This window comes from Delphinus delphis, chromosome 1, assembly GCF_949987515.2.
Source record: "Delphinus delphis chromosome 1, mDelDel1.2, whole genome shotgun sequence".
Taxonomy (NCBI): Eukaryota; Metazoa; Chordata; class Mammalia; order Artiodactyla; family Delphinidae; genus Delphinus; species Delphinus delphis.
In genome coordinates this window covers 134,989,071-135,009,111 of record NC_082683.1, presented here as the reverse complement: position 1 = coordinate 135,009,111, position 20,041 = coordinate 134,989,071, and the positions used below count along the sequence as shown (strand labels likewise).

Sequence of the window (20,041 nt, the reverse complement as noted above, 5' to 3'; positions counted from 1 at the left end):
GGTACTGGGGAAACTGGATATCCACATACAAAGAATGAAATTGGACCCTTATACCACACACAAAAATCGACTCAAAATGGATGAAAGACTTAAATTAGGAATTGAAACAATAAAACTCCCAGAAGAAACATGGGGAAAAAGCTTCTTGAAGTTGGCCTTGACAATGATTTCTTGGATATAACAACAAAAGCATGGACAACAAAAGTAAAAATAGACCATGGGATTACATCAAACTTAAAAAGCACATGACTTATGTGATCAAAATCACAATGAGAAATCACCTCACATTATCAAATGTATTGTGGCTATTATCGAAAAAACAAAAGTGCAAGGTATGTGGAGAGGATGTGGAGGAAAGAGAATCCCTGTACACTGTTGGTGGGAATATAAATTGGTGCAGTCACTATGGAAAAGAATTATGGAGGTTCCCCAAAAGGTTAAAAATGGACTACCATATGATCCGGCAATCCCACTTTTGGATATATATCCAAAGGAACAGAAATTACGACCTTGGAGAGATATCTGCACACCCATGTTCATTGCAGTAATATTCACAATAGCCGAAACAGGGAAGCAAACTAAATGTCCATTGACAAATTAATGGATAAAGAAAATGTGATGTATTTATACATATACATGTATTCACACACATACACACACAATGGAATTATTATTCAGCTTTAAAAAAGAAGGAAATCTTGCCACTCTGGACAACATGGAGAACATTATCCTAATGAAGTAAGTCAGATACAGATATGCAAATGCTTCATACTATCATTTATGTGAGGAACCTAGTCAAATTCATAGAAACAGGTGGTTTCCAGGGCCTGGGGGAGGGGGAAATCAGGAGATATCAGTCAAAGGGTACACAGTTTCAGTTAAATGAGATGAAAAAATCCTAGAAATCTACTGTAGAGCATAGTACCTATATTTATTGTCCTATATATTAAAAATTTGCTACGAGGGTAGATCTTAAGTGTTCTTATCACACACATAATAATAAATAAAGAGGGTGGGAGAAAACTTTTGGAGGTGATGGATACGTTCACGGCATAGACTATGGTGATGGTTTCACAGGTATATACTTATCTCCAAACTCATCAAGTTGTATACAGTAAATACGTAAGTTGTATACATTAAATGCATGTCAATCACAGATGAATTGATAAAGAAGATGTGGTATATATATAATCAATGGAATATTAACCATAAAAGTGGATGAAATAATGCCATTTGCAGCAACACAGATGGACCTAGAGATTATCATACTAAGCGAAGTAAATCAGAGAAAGACAAATACCATATGACATCACTCATATGTGGATTCTAAAATATGACATAAATGAACATATCTATGAAACAGAAACAGACTCACAGACACAGAGAACACACTTGTGCTTGCCAAGAAGGTGGGGGTAGGGGAGGAATGGACTGGGAGTTTGGGATTAGCAGATGCAAACTATTATATGTAGGATGGATAAACAACAAGGTCCTATTGTATAGTACAGGGAACTATATTCAATATGCTGTGACAACCCATAATGGAAAAGAATATGAAAAGTAATATATATATGAATAACTGAATCGCTTTGCCATACAGCAGAAATTAACACAACATTGTAAATCAACTATACTTTAACAAAATATTTTAAAAACCAAAATGAATGTATGTCAATCATACTTCAATAGTTTAACCTACAGTTAAAGAGTATGTGAAACAATTTAGAAAATAAATCCATCAAGATAATGTTTATCTTGAATACTTTAATCCATGGTTGCAAAGATCAAATGAGACAATACATAAAATGTTAAGTGCTCTTCTATGATGATTTTAATGATATAGAATAGATAAGTAACAGTTATTATATACCATATGAAACATTTATATAATTTGAAGAACTCAAACTTAGTAGGGTATATATGCTGCTGAGGCAACACACTAAAAGGTAAACTTTATCCTCATTAAAAATATTTTTAGAGACAGTAATAAAAATTCCGTTAAAAAAGATCTTTTTAAAAAGATAAAGCTCAAGAGTTTTTCTAGTATGAAGAGTATGGTAACAATCAATCACTCTATAAAGTCAAAAGCAGAGGGCATGAATCTTTCATAGTTATTACTACTGATTATTACACAATATATTGTTAACAATAAATAAGCATTAATTATTTATGTGGTACATTTAGACTTAAAAAATTGTGTTCACATATATAATAAGCTCATTAGAATAACCTAGTTATAGGCACTATTGTCCCAACTTTAAAGTTAAGAAAATTGAGGTTCACAAAGTTTAAGAGACTTTACCAAGATGACTCAATTAGTAGAAGATCTGGGACTGGAACCCAATAGCTCTAACTCCAAACTCTCCTCTTTTCTCTACACCACTTTTAGAGACAGGTTCCAAAGCATGTATATTAATGAAGCACAGACTCAGAGGCCTGACTGTTTTATCATCTGGGACACAGCAAAAGTATAGACAGTGGTTCTATCTTTCCCCAAAGATCTGGATACCTGCAGAAACCTGAACTGGGACCTGTCTACCCAGAGAACTGGTACTAACATAGGGTGATAATGATCTGAAATCCAGGTTCTAGAACACCTAAATCTAAAAATGAATTTTTTTTTCTCACTGAAGCAGGCAGAAGTGTATAGTTAAGACAATAAGATATGAAACTTGGAATGCCAAGGAAAAGTTTTTTTCAAATGATGTTAGATTGAAGAGAAATCTATAAGGCTGTTTGGAAATCACTGCAATCTTCTACTCTGACTGAAAATTCTTTCTTCCTGCAATCGTCTACTCTGATTGAAAATTCTTTCTTCTTATCTTAAAGTCCTTCTGTGGTCAAAAATCTAAAAAATTTTGTTACCTGAACCCGAATGTGCAAATTTCTGCTATATAGTTTCTCTTTAACTCTGGAAGTTCTGTATATATGGTAGATGTCTATCAACCAGTATACAACTATTTAAGCCATAACAAATATACAAACTTAAGACAAAATAGGAATACAGAGAAAATACTATAAATAAGCTATCAATTTAGCAACCATAAAGATCTATTTCTACATTCCAGCTAGACCTTCAATATAATGATTTTCCCTTCTGCATTGCATTTGTACAGTGTCTTAACAGAGGACAATGCAAACATTTTTTGACAACAATATGTACTACACTTCACTTTTCTGGAAGTAATTTATCTGCTATTAGTTACCCAGAATATATAGTTAAGAACTAATAACATCATAAAACTCTGAGCTTTTCATAGTATATACACTTAAAACTCGTGCAGTTTTGCTTCCAAGAGTAATTCTTAGATCTTCAGAATGTTTTAATTTTTGATATTGGCTATAACCATAATCTTAAAAAGCTGAATTAATATTTGGTTTCCTAACTATAATAGGTCAAGAAGAACAAATTTTAAGAGGAAATGGTCTTCTAATAGCAAGTATATACAGCAATAAGAAATGACAGCCAGGGAATTCCCTGGCGGTCCAGTGGTTAGGACTCTGCGCGCTCACTGCTGAGGGCCCTGGTTCGATCCCTGGTTGGGGAACTAAGATCCCACAAGCTGCGAAGCATGGCCAAAAAAAAATAACAGCCAACAATAAGGCGAGGGCAAAAAGTTATTTCAGTTTTAGACAGCTGAAGAACTCACTTACGTGTACGGTAATACTTCACTGCTGGGGAAAAAATGAATTGCAACCATTACTACTTTACTGATAGAAAAACAAAGCCACAGAGGTTATCTTGTCCAATTACAGTTAGTTATTTTGTGAGCAAGAGCTATATGATGGGGATTTTTATATTATCTAAATAAAAGTAAGGGACACCTGATGACCTCAAGACCTACTGTGGCTACAGGAATAAGGAAGGGATAGAGGTTAAAGGTCACGTAAGGCATGGCATGGATTTTTTTATACAGTCAAGGTTTAATGTGGACACACTGCTATAGAAATTATGATAGACACTGAATTCAAAGTATGTTTTATCGCACCTATTTATTTCTTCAATATTTCTTAAATTCTATGACATTTAATCCATCCTAAACCCAAACATGAAAATACAATTTGAGGATTTCAGCATTTATAACTTAAAATAATGGGTATGCAAAGCTGCTCTAAGTGGTTATTTATATAACGGTAAACAACTGTTAAAAATAAAAACAGGCACTATCAAAAGATTAGAATTTCATTTTCATGTGCAGATTGTACTGCTGCTAGACAGAACTGACAATTTGTCAAGTACAGACCTATCATCCACTGGTTTTCTCACACCATGATTCTACATTCTACACCCAGTCCATCTCCTGCCAGTCCAAGTAGATGGAAATAACTAAACTAGCAATCATAAATGTCCTTTATTAATGAGATCACAAGCAACCCAAATGCTTATCTGATGAACTAAACAGTTTTATATGTTAAATAGTCAAAAAAACGGCAAATAAAATTACTTCAATAACAGGTAGCAATTTTAAAATTTCTTCAATAACAGGTAGAGATTTATCAACTTACTTTGCATCCTAGTCCTTATTCTTGTGGTTTTTTCAACCCATTCCTGAGGATTTTTTTGATATCCCGAGCCTGAGACAGATATATATATCAAGATATCGTTTCACATACTTTGAAAATGTATACTATACCTCAGTGTTATAAGGTAAATTTATCAGAAAGGCAAAACAAATTTGGCGAGGGAAACAACCAAAGCAATAGGTTCAAAAGTAAAAGATAATGTCAAAGGATCACATCAGTGCGGATGGGTTACTTCCCACAGCAAAAAAGGCAGCAAATAAATACATAATCCCCTAATAGACAAAACTATGTACAAGTCCTTTGCTATGGTCTATGACTGCATTTATTAACACTTGAACTTCATTAACACTTTGGTGTTAATTAAGAAGAAAAAGGTTAACCATTTACTTTTGTAAATAAATTATTTTCAGTAAAGTAGTCCTAAACACATTTCTACATCACAGAGTACCAATATTACATATAGTATCAATCTGTGGTGGATTAAAAGGCAAAGAGGGTAAAATGACTTTGAATTCTATTCAAATTTTTGTTGGCTAGTAAGACTGGGTTGATTGATAAAAGAATAGACAACCAACCACTTACTTAGCACTAATGGTTGCTTATCAAAAGCTGTGAAGTCGGGACCTGAAACAGAAAACAGAGATAAGGTCATAGAAAATAAAGAATGGAAATAAAAACAATGAAGATGTTGCATAAACATTTTACTTGTTTACTACTGACACCAAAAACAAAAGCAATCAAAACTTTCTTTCATCAGTCCCAAACATATACAATATATATGTATTTTCCCTTTTCTAAACTTCAAAATGTTCAGGAATTAGATAATAAGAAGCCAGCTTTAAGAGCAACGCCATCAAAATAAAAGCTAAATGTACTGAATGCTTACCAGGTACCAAGTATAATTTTATCAACTCTCACACTTTATGTGGTAGATACTATTATTCCTATTTTACAAATAAGTAAACTGAAATTGATAATTTTCTCCAAGATTACATATGTAAAAGGTAGTAGGACTGAGATATAAACCCAGGCAGTTCATATATAACGGTATATACTATATAAGCAAATTTGTGAACACTGCAAAGCAGTTATGCAGTGCAAGATGCTACTTCATGTTTTGGGATGGTATTTAAGGACAACTATAAAATGATACAATGGGATAATTAGAAAATGTTATTACAAACAATTATAACATGGCAAATTTGCAAATCTGCCCTGAAGAAACAAGTTACTTCTAGCTACTGATACAAGTACCAGTATAAATTTATGTTCGACTTATTTTCTGACTAAAAATGCAGTATGTGCTGGCTGTAACAGAAATACACCATTCTAGAAATGCATAACCTAAAAATTCATTAATATCTATTAAGTGCCTATTACATGCAAAACATTGTAGGAAAACCGTGGTGAATAAGACAGATAGATGTATATTCCAGATTTGTTTTCAGTCTACACTAACAAAGAACTTTTTAAAAAACTAGACACACTTTTTTGTATTGTCTTTCACTGACTCTGTGAAGTAACTTTTTAAAAACACCTTTGCTTTAGGGCTGCATCTTAGAATCAGTGATATGACACAGTTTAACTGGATGGTTTTCTTTCTCAGTAATACATAAAAGCAATGGCATTTTAGATTCAAGGAAATATATACCTAATTGTATACAAACAACTCATTTTCCATAACTGAAAAGTATACCATTGTATAAGTATAGCATAATTAATATAGGGACACACATTTCAGAGCTTCCAAAGATCAAAGATTTAGAATAACAAAGGGCAAACATATAAGATAATCCAGAGAGTAATTTTCCATAAATGACTGATTTCTGTTTCACCTGCTTTTGTTTGTCTCAGTTTTAATTCCAAACCCAGAACCTACTAAAAACTAAAAAAAAAAAAAAATATATATATATATATATATATATACACACATGTATAAAATGGAATTCTATGAACACAGTGATTAGAAAACAGATTTCCAAAGACTTTTTCTTTAAAAATAGTCTCATATTTTTAAAATGGTATTGTGGAAGGAAAAAAAAGTTCTTGAAGATTTTACATTCCAGGATATTTCTGGTTGACTAATAATTAATTTGAATTCTGGGACTTGATTTAAAAATGGAAAAAGAAAAAACAGTGTAATTTCTGCTTAACCTAAGAGATACATATCCATTGTAGATAATCTGCAAACTATAGAAAAAAAGTAAACGAAAAATGTCAACAATTCTACCATCCTGAACAAACACTGTTAGCATTTTAGCATACTACTTCCCATTCTTTTCATGTGTGTTACATTTTCTCAATATTTTATTATGAAAATTTTCAAAGCTGTAAGCTGGGCTTTAAGACTTTTATATACACACCAACTAACTTACCATTAACTTTTTACTTTACCTGATTTACCACTTATTTATTCATCCTTCCAAACTTTCGCAACACAGTTTAAATCATACCATATAAGTAGGTTCAAACTACTACAATCAACAAATTTATATTGCAAATGAGGACATTCAACAAATCAAAGAAGGCAGTAGTTTTTTTTTTTTTTTTTTAACCCGGTACGCGGGCCTCTCACTGTTGTGGCCTCTCCCGTTGCGGAGCACAGCCTCCGGACACGCAGGCTCAGTGGCCATGGCTCACAGGCCCAGCCGCTCCGCGGCATATGGGATCTTCCCAGACCGGGGCACAAACCCGTGTCCCCTGCATCGGCAGGCAGACTCTCAACCTCTGCGCCACCAGGGAAGCCCTGTTTTTTTTTAAATTCAAAATCAAGGTTGGGTACAGAGGTGATTAACTCAAGAAGCAAATTCAAGATGCAAGATGAGGGTTTTTTTAGCATTCACTATACCTCTTTTTCAACATTTTACATTAAACTGCAAAAGAAGATCTTCAAAAATAAGAATAGCATTTGACCACACCCACAGGTAGACTTTTAAGAGTAAAAATCATGGTTTTACTTACTTTGTGATGACTGCCAAAATGATTCTGGATATTGACTTGATGATCTGGTGGTTTGGTCTAAAAACAAAAAAGAAATATAGTATACTATAAAGCATATTTAACTTTCTAAGTGCACATTTAACCAGAGAATGATGAATAATCAAAAGAGCAAGAATATTCAGATAAACCCCAGGGAATTCAACACTTGAATGTATAATTTATTTTAAAAAATAGTTTCTAAAGGGTCAAGTTATGTCTAAAAAATTAATTATCTGTCTTTTCTTTTTAAAGAGAAAAAAAGATATAGGGCATGGCATGAGATAGATAGATAATAAAGATAATAAAGATAATGAAACCTTTGAGCTGGGGAAAATCTTGAAAGTTTACAATAATGGATCTTCTGGAAATCATTACTATCCATTTTGTCTTAAATTCCTCTTGCAAGTGGTCGATATGTTATGTATTTTAGCCTTCCCTTCTTAAAAATCTTAATTTTTTTTCATTTAAAAGTGGAATTTATAACAAAGTATGTCTAAAAGCAGTCAGACTGCTATCTTGGAGGCAAAAGCATTTGACACAACCAGGTGGTGGTTAAGTATTTTTGTTGGTGTACTCCTCTAACTAAAAAAATTTTGAGCATCTATCTCCAAAATATATTTTTAATATTATATACAAGCATTACTAAAATAATATATTAACTAATGTGTTGTATATATTATAAAACAAACTAAAATAGACATTTTAAATGGATGAAATAAAAGATGTATATAACTAAATTCTAATATTTTCCTCCTGCACTCCAGTGGACCTTCTAGTACCTCTTCGGTAATAACTGGCCCAGAAGACAATCTAGAAAGATCAGTATTCTTCTGAATATGCCTCACATCTTTGTTCCTTAGCTAGAGTTTTCTTCTGTATGGGGTATGCATGCTTCAATAAGAATTTATTTGAATTCAAAAGGGATCACAGAGCCTGGGGTTTATGTAGCATCAAAGAGCCACACTGGTAGCAATGGCATCAAGCTACTGGCTATATGATTCATGACTTAATTAGTCTCTAATTTTTAGAGCTGTATGTATGCATATATGAAAACTAACAACACTCAATTTGAGTGTTTACTATGTGCTAGGTACTCTCTAAGTAATTAAATCTCACAACAACCCAGATGAGGGAACTGAGGAACAGAGAAGTTAAGCAACTGCCTGAGGGCACAAACCTAGGAGTGGAAGAGTGAAACCCAGTGAAACTCCAGAGCCCAAGATCTTAACCACTAGGCTACAGTGTTGCATATCTCCTTTGGGATTTCTGTATCAAGAAAGAATGGTGAGGGACTTCCCTGGTGGTCCAGTGGTTAAGACTCTGAGCTCCCAATGCAGGGGGCCCGGGCTCGATCCCTGGTCAGGGAACTAGATCCCGCATGCTGCAACTGAAGATCCCACATGCGGCAATAAAGATCCTGTGTACCGCAACTAAGACCTGGCATAACCAAATAAATAAATAAATATTTAAAAAAACACAAAGAAAGAATGGGGAAAAATGAGGAAGGGTGGGAAATATGTAGAATAAATGCCCATAAACCAGCTTCTGAGCTTATTTTTAAAATGGAATGATTTAGGAAAACATAGGAATTACAGAAATTCTCAAAAGGTGGTGAGGGGTAAGTAGAGACTTACTCTATAATGGAACTAAAATATAAAATTATTTATTATTTCCACTGTTTACAAATTTAATCAGCACCCTCATAAGTCTCAAGTTGGTATTTTTTTCTCTTCAGTCAGTTCTTTCCTTGAATAAACTTAAACATCAATTCACAGGAACAATCAGAAATTGTTATTGCTAACTGGATGTGAATTTGAACAATTCAGAGATAACAGGAGTAATCTAAGTTTATTAGAACTTCCTAAAAGCTAACTAATACTCCTGATAGTGTAGTGAGTCAATGCCAGTGTGATCAGTTTCTCTATAAACATTTTTTTTTAATTTTTAATTTAATTTTTAATTATTTATTTTTGGTTGTATTGGGTCTTTGTTGCTGCACGTGGGCTTTCTCTAGTTGTGGCGAGCGGGGGCTACTCTGTGTTGTGGTGCACAGGTTTCTCACTGCAGTGGCTTCTCTTGTTGCAGAGCATGGGCTCTAGGTGCGCAGGCTTCAGTAGTTGTGGCATGTGGGCTCAGTAGTTGTGGCTCGCGGACTTAGCTGCTCTGCGGCATGTGGGATCTTCCCGGAGCAGGGCTCAAACCAGTGTCCCCTGCATTGGCAGGCAGATTCTTAACCACTGTGCCACCAGGGAAGTCCCTCTATTAAATTTTTTAAAAAATCACAAATAACTCTTCTTTTGAGCACAAAAATATCTTATGTTCCATAAACAACAAAGCAAGATAAAAGTGATTTGTTTTAATGTAATGTTACATTACATTACATGTAATGTAATGATTTGTTTTAATGTAATGTAGATATTACATTACTAATCAGATGTATACATGGAATCAGTAATTTTTTTTTTTTTTTTTTTGCGGTACGCGGGCCTCTCACCGCTGTGGCCTCTCCCGTCGCGGAGCACAGGCTCCGGACCCGCAGGCTCAGCGACCATGGCTCACAGGCGCAGCCGCTCCGCGGCATGTGGGATCTTCCCGGACCGGGGCACGAACCCGCGTCCCCTGCATTGGCAGGCGGACTCTCAACCACTGCGCCACCAGGGAAGCCCGGAATCAGTAATTTTAAAAAATGTTTAAAAGCACACAACTTTTTAAAAAGTAGTTTTAATAAACACTTTAAAAAAGCAAATTCACAGAATACCTTTATACTTTAACTAAAAATACAGCTCCTAAGATAAGAGTCATATGCACATAAAGCAATGTTACCTCCAGACTCAACAGAATCCCCGGATCTGACCTTAACAACCGTAACATCACTGTCAGAACTGTCTTGATCATTTTCCTCCGTTTCCCCTAAAAAGAAATAAAAATATACCAGTATAGTCTTTATTCTAAGGCTCTAAAGATCTGGATTAAAAAATAAAAACAAGTAATTCAACATTAAAATGAAGCCTTTTAAATAATCGGATATAGAATTGCTATTTATTATGCTTACTATCCTGAGTCACAAAGGTCTAAATAAGCTAAAATTGAGCTCATTTATTTTATTTTCTCTGAGGTAAATAATTATATCCGAAACGAATATTCAATAAGATTATATTCTGAGGCTTTAATGTAGAGTTGACAAGTAAACAAATGAACATTAAATAGAAGAAAAGTTTTAACTTACGGGGAGGAAAAGTACATATAGTTAGTGTATAAATTCAGACAAGATTAGTATATGCATGCATATGTGTTTGCATATATGTGTGTGTGTTTGCAAACAGGGTGTGTGGATACATACACCCGTACACAAACATTTCAGTATGCAGGTGACTAATCTCAGATTATGGTGAACTTAAAAATGGACTAAATTTTACCGTACTATTCAAACATAGACTGGTTATGAGAATTTGAAAACTGATTATTTGAATACCATAATCAAAGGCCAGCACATGCCAGAAACAGAAAATATTAGCTTTGCTTAAATTAACTCAAACAGACAAAAGATGCTTAAAATGCACAGGAAGGGGGCTTCCCTGGTGGCGCAGTGGTTGAGAGTCCGCCTGCCAATGCAGGGAACACAGGTTCGTGCCCCGGTCCGGGAAGATCCCACATGTCGAGGAACGGCTGGGCCTGTGAGCCATGAGTCGCTGAGCCTGCGGGTCCGGAGCCTGTGCTCCGCAACGGGAGAGGCCACAACAGTGAGAGGCCCTCGTACCAAAAAAAAAAAAAAAAAAAAAAAAATGCACAGAAAGGCTACCATTCTATCCTATTTTACCTTCCATTTAACAGTTCAGATAATCATGAATTTTTTTTTCCAAAAAGACACTATTTTCTGCTCTCTCTCTTAAGTACTTAGCAAAATTGCTTCTAATCTTAACAAAAAGATTTAGAATACATTGCATGATATTTTAAGAGAAAATACCTTCTTCTGAGAAATTGATCTTCTGTTGGACACTGGTGGCTTCTAGAAGAGAGAAGCATACATGCTGTATGTAACATCATAAGCCAAAGCTCAGGAATAAATAAGAGCATTTAATTTAGGGAAGTGAACATTACATCACACCAATTAAACTTTTTTTGTTAAATTATTAAAAAAAGAATCAATTAATTCCCTTTACATTATTTCAGGAATAAGTCTGCTACAAACTAGAATCAGAAAGAGTTTACTGTTCCTTCACCCAGAGGTCTGTTTGTATTATAAAATGTAACCTTTGTTTGCAGAAAACATGAAACTCCATGTTGATAAATACAGTCCCTATAGGTTTACTGTATTCTTATTCTCATATCTGCTAGATTCCCTATACTCTTTTGAAAAGCCAACCACACCAGTAGAGTTGAAAAACCAGTTCTTTAATGAATCAGTGCATCCAAAGAGGATGTAAGAAAGGTAAAGAAACTCTCCTAGTTCCAGCAGGTCCACATACACCACTATTTCTAAGAGCCAGAGAATTTGGACAAAGATAAACGAGCAAAATGTGTCAAACAAATGCAGTATTTTTACATCGGCTATTCTGACTTTTATTTTTGTATTTTTGGCTGTGCCCCGCAGCTTATGGTACCTTAGTTCCCCGACCAGGTATTGAACCCAGACCCTTGGCAGTGGAAGCGCAGAGTCCTAACCACTGGACCGCCAGGGAATTCTGTGATTTTTTTTTTTTTAATAAAGGAAGATATACCCAAATGCAAGCATTGCACAATTGGGCTAAAATACTGCTGAATGATCATATGAGAAGTAGTATGTTCCACAAAGCTGAAAACTTGTGTTTGCTTTCAGATTTTCTTCTATTGATTTTAACCCCCATTTGCTTTACAAAAGAAAAAAAAAACTGTACTGTAGAAAGCAACTACCAAAACATTATATGGTGAATTTGGAAATACTTTTTAAAAATCAGTTTAATTAGATGGTATAATACTAGTCAAACTACTCTTAATAGTGGCAAGTGCAAATCAGTATTTGCCAACATTTCTGCTATAAAACTAATTAACCCTGAGAAAATTGCTAGTAATACTATGCTACTCTTTCCTTAGAAAGACTGTCTTTTCAGTTTATCTTTTTCCTCCAAGCAGAAAAATGGAAAGTCAAACTTGTCTTAGTGCTATTCCCTTAAAATTTGTTAATATTTCCATTCACATAAAAAGGTATTGTTCCCTTTTTGAAGTTTTGTTTTCTAAGTGCATAACTATTACAGTATTTCTTTTTTGGACAGCTGTTTTGCTTTATTCATTTATACAACTATTCACATAGCATGCAAAAAAAATTTTTTCTTAAGAGTCAATGGTCATGTCTTAGTTATTATTTTAATAATAGTAAGTCCTTAATATTTTCATGTTGCTAGTTAGTTTTCAAAAAACTTCATGTCTGTTTTCTGATTCCCATAATGTCATAAGGGAATACTATCACAGAGGTAAGGCTCAAAGATACTAAGTGACTTGTCTAAGGGTGTCAGGACTAACAAGTGACAAAAAAGGACTTGAATACAGACTCTTCTGATTCCTAGTCTACTACCCTTCTACCACTGCATCAATTTTGTTCATAATGGCACATAGTAAGCACTCAGTAATTTGTTTAAATTTATTTTTAAATTCATTTTTAAAATTCATTTTTAAAAGCAGTTTAAGATTCATGAAACTGAGGGGGAGAGAGATTTCCCATATGCTCCCTGTGCCCAGACATGCATAGTCTTCCCCATTACCAACATTCCTATCAGAGTGATACATTTGTCACAACTGATGAACCTATACAGACACATCGTAATCACCCAAAGACCATAATTTACATAACAGCTCAATCTTGATGTTGTACCTTCTATGGGTTTAGACAAATGTATAATGACATGTATCCACTATTATGATATCAGAGTATTTTCACTGTCCTAGAAATCTTCTGTGCTCTACCTATATTCATTGCTCCCCCATCTCCCACCCCCACCCCAAACCCTTGGCAATCACTGATCTTTTTATTGTCTCACGAGTTTTGCCTTTTCCAGGATATCATATAATTGGAATCATACAGTATGTAGCCTCTTCAGATTGGCTTCTTTCACTTAGTAAGATTCACTTAAGGTTCCTCCATGTCTCTTCATGGCTTGATAGCTCTTAACACAATAATATCCCATTGTCTGGATGTTTATTTATCCACTCACCCATGGAAGGACATCTTGGTTGTTTCCAAGTTTTGGCAATTATGAATAAAGCTGCCATATGTGTGTGTAGGTTTGTGTGTGGACATAAGTTTTCAACCCTTTTGGGTAAATATCAAGGAATGTGATTGCTGGACTGTATGGTAAGAGTATGTTTAGTTTTGTAAGAAACTGTAAAACAAACTTCAAAGTGGTTGGACCATCTTACGTTCCCAACAGCAATGAATAGGATTTCCTGTTGCTTCACATCCACATAAGCATTTGGTGTTGTTAGTGTAGGTATGTAGTGGTATCTCATTTTCAATTGCATTTCCCTGATGACATAAAATGTAGAGCAACTTTTCAAACGTTTATTTGCCACCTGTATATCTTCTTTGGTGAGGTGTCTATTACGGACTTCAACCCATTTTTAAATCAAGTTGTTTTCTTATTGTTGAGTTTTAAGAGTTCTTTGTATATTTTGGATAATAGTCCTTTCTCAAATAAGTCATTTGCAAATATTTGCTCACAATCTGTGGCTTGCCTTCTCATTCCCTTGACATTGTCTTTTGCTGAGCAGAAGTTATAATTCTAACAAAGTTCGGCTTATCAGTTATTTCTTTCATGGATAATGCCTTTGGTTTATACCTAAAAAGGCATCACCATACCCAAGGTCATCTAGATTTTTCTCCTATGTAATCTTCTAGGAGTTTTATAGTTTTGTGTTTACATTTAGGTCTATGATCTATTTTGAGTTAATTTTTGTGAAAGGTGTTAAGGTCTGTGTTCAGATTCTTTTTTTTTTTTTTGCATGTGAATGTCCAGTTGTCCCAGTACCATTTGTTGAAAAGACTCTCTGTTCCATTGTACTGCCTTTGCTCCTTTGTCAAAGATCAGTTGACTATATGTGGGTCTACTTACGGGCTCTTTACTCTGTTCCAATGATCTACTTGTCTATTCTTTTTTTTTTTATTATTATTTTTTATTTTTTTTGTGGTACGCAGGCCTCTCACTGCTGTGGCCTCTCCCGTTGCGGAGCACAGGCTCCGGACCCGCAGGCTCAGCGGCCATGGCTCACGGGCTCAGCCGCTCCACGGCATGTGGGATCTTCCTGGACCGGGGAACGAACCCGCGTCCCCTGCATCGGCAGGCGGACTCTCAACCACTGCGCCACCAGGGAAGCCCCTTGTCTATTCTTTTGACAATACCACATTGTCTCAATTACTGTAGCTTTAGGTTTAGTTTAGCCTGAGGTTGAGTACTGTCCTACTTTATTCTTCCAATATTGAGTTAGCTATTCCGGGTCTTTTGTTTCTCCATACAAACTTTAGGACTAATTTGTTGATATCTATGAATTAACTTGCTGGGATTTTGACTGGTGTTGCACTGAATCTACAGATTAAGTTGGGAAGAAATGACACCTTGACAATATTGAATCCTCCTATCCATAAACATGGAATATCTCCCCATTTATTTAGCAGTTCTTTGATTTCATTCATCAAAGTTTCGTAGTTTTTTTCATATAGACCTTGTACATGTTTTGTTAGATTTATATCTAAGTATTACATGTTGGGGTATGCTAATGGTAATTATATTGTGCTTTTATTTTCAAGTATCTCTTGTTCACTACTGGTATATAAGACAGCGCTTGACTTTTGTATATTAACCTTGTATCCTACAACTTTGCATAACTGCATAAGTTCCAGAAGGTTTTTTTGTCCATTCTCTTGGATTTTCTACGTAGACAATCATGTCATCTGTGAATAAAGACAGTTTTATTTCTTCCTTCCCAATCTGTATACCTTTTATTTCCTTTGTCTTATTGCATTAGCTAGAACTTCCAGCACAATATTGAAAACTGGTGAGCAAGGACATCCTTGCCTTGTACCTGATGTTAGTACAAAAGCTTCCAGTTTCTTACCATTATTACACGTTAGCTGTAGTTTCTGTAGACAGTCTTTATCAAGCTGACAAAGTTTGTCTCTATTCCTAACTGAGGATTTTTATAATGAATGGGTGTTGGACTCTATCAAATGTTGTTTTCTGCATCTACTGATATGATCATATGATTTTTCCTTAGTCTGTTGATGTGTTGGATTATATGAATTGATTTTCAAATGTTAAACCAGCCTTGCACACCTGAGATAAATCCTATTTGGTTGTAGTGTATTAATTCTTTTCGTACTTTTAAAATTTTGATTTACTAACATTTTGTTGAAGGTTTTTGCATCTGTGTTCATGAGAAATATTTTTTAAACATCTTTAAAAAAATTTAAGTAACATTGATCTGTAAGTTTCATGTGTACAGCATTTTATTTCTACTTCTATATACCCTACAATGTGCTCACAACCACGGACTTATTTTTTGGGACTTCCCTGGTGGCACAGTGGTTAAGAACCCGCCTGCCAATGCAGGGGACACGGGTTCGATCCCTGCTCCGGGAAGATCCCACATGCAGTGGAGCAACTAAGCCCGTGTGCCACAACTATTGAGCCTGTGCTCTAGAGCCCGTGAGCCACAACTACTGAGCCTGTGTGCCACAAGTACTGAAGCCCATGCACCACAATGAAGAGTAGCCCCCACTTGCTGCAACTAGAGAAAGCTCGTGCGCAGCAACGAAGACCCAATGCAGCCAAACATAGATAATAAACAAATAAATTTATTTAAAAAACCCTTATTTTCCATCCATCACGCAGTTGATCCCCTCTACCCATTTTCCCTTCCCCACCGTCCCTTTCCCTCAGATAACCACTACTTTGTTCTATCTACATGTTTGTTTTTGTTTGGTATGTTCACTTATTTTTAAATGTTTATTAGTTTTTTTACATTCCCCATATGAATGAAATCATATGTATGTCTTCCTCTGTCTGACTTAGCTCACTTAGCATAATGCCCTCAAGGTCCATCCACACTGTCACAAATAGCAAAATTTCATCTTTTTTTATGGCTGGGTAGTATTCCATTTTATACATATACCACATCTTTATCCATTCAACTGTTCATGGGCACTTGGGTTGTTTCTGTACCTTGGCTACTGTAAATAATGCTTGTGATGATTATGGGGGAGGGTGGTGCTGCAGATATCTCTTCAGATTAGTATCTTCAAATTCTTTGGATAAATGCCGAGAAGTAGGATAGCTGGATCATATGGTAGTTCTATTCTTAACTTTCTGAGGAATCTCTAAATAGTCTTCCATAGTGACTGTACCAACTTACATTCCTAACAACAATGTATGAGGGTGTCCCTTTTCTCCATATCCTTGCCAACACTTGTTATTTCTTGCCTTTTTGAGAATTCTAACAGGTGTGAGGTGATATCTCACTGTGGTTTTGATTTGCATTTCCCTAATAATCAGTGATGTTGAACATTTTTTTCATGTGCCAGTTAGCCATCTGTATGTCTTCTTAGGAAAACTGTCTATACAGCTCCTATGCACAATTTTTTTTTTTTTTTTTTTTTTGGCGGTATGTGGGCCTCTCACTGTTGTGGCCTCTCCCGTTGCGGAGCACAGGCTCCGGACGCGCAGGCTCACCGGCCATGGCTCACAGGCCCAGCTCTCCGCGGCATGTGGGATCTTCCCGGACCGGGGCATGAACCCGTGTCCCCTGCATCGGTAGGTGGACCCTCAACCGCTGCGCCACCAGAGAAGCCCCTATGCCCAATTTTTAATCAGGTTGTTTGGGGTTTTTTGTTTTTGACTTGTATGAGTTCTTCATAAATTTTGGATATTAACCCCATATTTGATATGTCATTTGCAAATACTCTCTCCCATTCAGTAGGTTGTCTTTTCATTCTATTGATGGTTTCCTTTGCTACAGAAGCTTTTTAGCTTGATATAATCTCACTTGTTAAATTTTGCTTGTGTTTCCCCTGCATGAGGAGATGTATCTAGGAAGATACTGCAAAGACTGATGTCACAGAGTATATTGTCTCTGCTTCTTCTAGAAGTGTACGCTTTCATCTTATATTCAAATATTTAGTCCATTTTGAGTTAGTTTTTGTGTATGGTTTGGTCTAGTTTCATTTTTCTGCATTTGGCTGTCTAGTTTTCCCAATACCATTAATTGAAGAGACTATCCTTTTCCCATTTTATGTTCATTGCTCCTTTGTCATAAATTAATATCCATATGTGTGTGGGCTTATTTCTGGGTTCTCAACTGTGTTCCATTGATCTATGTATGTTTTCCTGCCATAGCAACCATGCTGTCTCTATGTCTTTGTAGTATAGTTTGGAATCAGGGAGTGTGATACCTCCAGCTTTGTTCTTTTTTCTCAGGACTGCTTTGTCTACTTGGGGACTTTTGTGGTTCTACATAAGTTTTAAAATTTTTTGTTCTTTTCTGTGAAAAATGTTTTTGGGATTTTGATAGGGATTGCACTGAATCTGTAGTTTGCTTTAGGTAATAAGTACATTTTGACAATGTTAATTCTTCCAATCCATGAGCACAGAATATCTTGCCATTTATTTGTGTCTTCTTCAATTCAACAGTGTCTTGTATTTTTCACTGTACATGTCTTTTACCTCCATGATTAAATTTACTTCCACGTATATTATTATTTTTATTGTAATCGTAAGTGACATTGCTGGCTTTCTTTCTTTTTAACATTCTTACTGGAGTATAATTGCTTTACAATGGTGTGTTAGTTTCTGCTTTATGACAAAGTGAATCAGCTATACATATATCTCCATATCTACTACTTCTTGCGTCTCCCTCCCACCCTCCCTATCCCACCCACCTAGGTAGTCACAAAGCACTGAGCTGATCTCCCCATGCTATGCACATTGTTTCCTTAGTCACTCTGCAGCATGTGGGATGCTCTTGGACCACGGCTCAAACCCGTGTCCCCTGCATTGGCAGGCAGATTCTTAACCACTGCATCACCAGAGAATTCCCCAGATTTTTATATATTGATTTGATATCCTGCAACTTTACTGTATTCATTTATTATTTCTACTTCTTCCTTTCCAATTTGGATGCATTTCATTTCTTTTTTCTTATCTAATTGCTCTGGCTAGGACTTCCAATACTATATTGAATAGGAGTGGTAAGAGTGCACATCCTTGTTTTATTCCTGATCTTAGAGGGATAGCTTTCAATTTTTCACCATGGAGTATCATGTTGTCGTGGGTTTATCATATATGGCTTTTATTATGTTGAGGTGTGTCCCTACTATTCCAAATTTAGAATTTTTATCATAAATCAGTATTGAATCTTGTTAAATGCTTTCTCTGCATCTACTGAGATGATCTTATGGCTTTTGTCCTTCATTTTATTAAGGTGGTGTATCACAATGATTGATTTTATAATGTTGAACCATCCTTGAATGAAATAACTCCCACTTGATCATGGTGTAGGATCTTTTCAATATATTGTTGAATTCAGTTTGCTAATATTTTGTTCAGGATTTTTGCATTTATGTTCATCAGAAATACTAGACTGTAATTTTTTGTTGTTGTTATCATCCTCTGGTTTTGGTATCATGGTGACATTGGCCTCTTAACACATTATTGACCAGGGGATTTCTGCAGAAACTAACTCCTGTGGCATCTCTGGTCAATAATGCGTTACAGTGAGATAGGAAGTATTCCCTTCTTTTCAGTTTTATGGAACAGTTTGAGAAGGATAGGTATTAAATCTTCATCGAATGTTTGGTAGAATTCACCTGTGAAGCCATGTGGCCCTGGACTTTTGTTTTTTGGGAGTTGTCTTATTACTGTTTCAATCTCTGTACAAGTGATCAGTCTATTCAGATTTTCTATTTCTTCCTGATTCAGTCTTGGAAGGTTGTATGATTCTAAGATATTGTCCATTTCTTCTAGGCTGTGCAATTTGTTGGTGTATAGCTGTTAAAAATACTCTCTTATAATCCTTTGTATTTCTGTGGTATCGTTTTTTTTCCCTCTTTTGCTTCTAATTTTATTTATCAGAGCCTTGTTGCTTTTCTCCTTAGTGAATCTAGCTAACAGTTTGTCAATTTTGTTTATCTTTCCAAAGAACTACCTCTTATTTTCATTGATCTTTTCTACTGTCTTTTTAGTTTCTTATTTATTTCTGCTCTGATCTTTACTTTTTCCTTAATAATACTAACTTTGGGGTTCGTTTGTTCTACTTTTTCTACTTTCTTTAGGTGTAAGGTAAGATTGTTTAAGATTTTTCCTTTTTCTTGAGGTAGACCTTATTGATACAAACTTCCCTCCTTGTAAAGCAACCATACTCCAATAAAAATTAATTAAAAAAAAGAAGACATGGATGTACTCTGTAATGACCCATATGGGAAAAGAAACTTAAAAAAAAAAGTGGATATGTGTATAACAGATTCAATTTGCTGTAAACCTGAATCTAAAACAACACTGTAAATCAACTATACTCCAAT

The 20,041-nt window shown here is 35.3% G+C and overlaps 1 protein-coding gene across 11 annotated transcripts in view; it reads right to left on the bottom strand.

Annotated features, from left to right (window-relative positions):
* The window catches only part of TOR1AIP1 (torsin 1A interacting protein 1), a 53,124-nt gene that overhangs the window by 6,891 nt on the left and 26,192 nt on the right, over positions 1-20,041 (bottom strand). For 3 of the 11 annotated variants that reach the window (XM_069541537.1, XM_060034890.1, XM_060034873.1), the window contains 5 exons: positions 11,468-11,509; positions 10,327-10,413; positions 7,486-7,542; positions 5,107-5,148; positions 4,507-4,575 (listed from right to left, as the gene is read on the bottom strand). In XM_069541537.1, coding sequence (XP_069397638.1) covers positions 4,507-4,575; positions 5,107-5,148; positions 7,486-7,542; positions 10,327-10,413; positions 11,468-11,509 — 297 coding nt within the window. Of the gene's footprint in view, positions 1-3,654; positions 3,676-4,506; positions 4,576-5,106; positions 5,149-7,485; positions 7,543-10,326; positions 10,416-11,080; positions 11,214-11,467; positions 11,510-20,041 lie in introns of all 11 variants that reach the window. The other 8 variants (XM_060034822.1, XM_060034839.1, XM_060034846.1 and 5 more) reach the window with 4 other exon arrangements.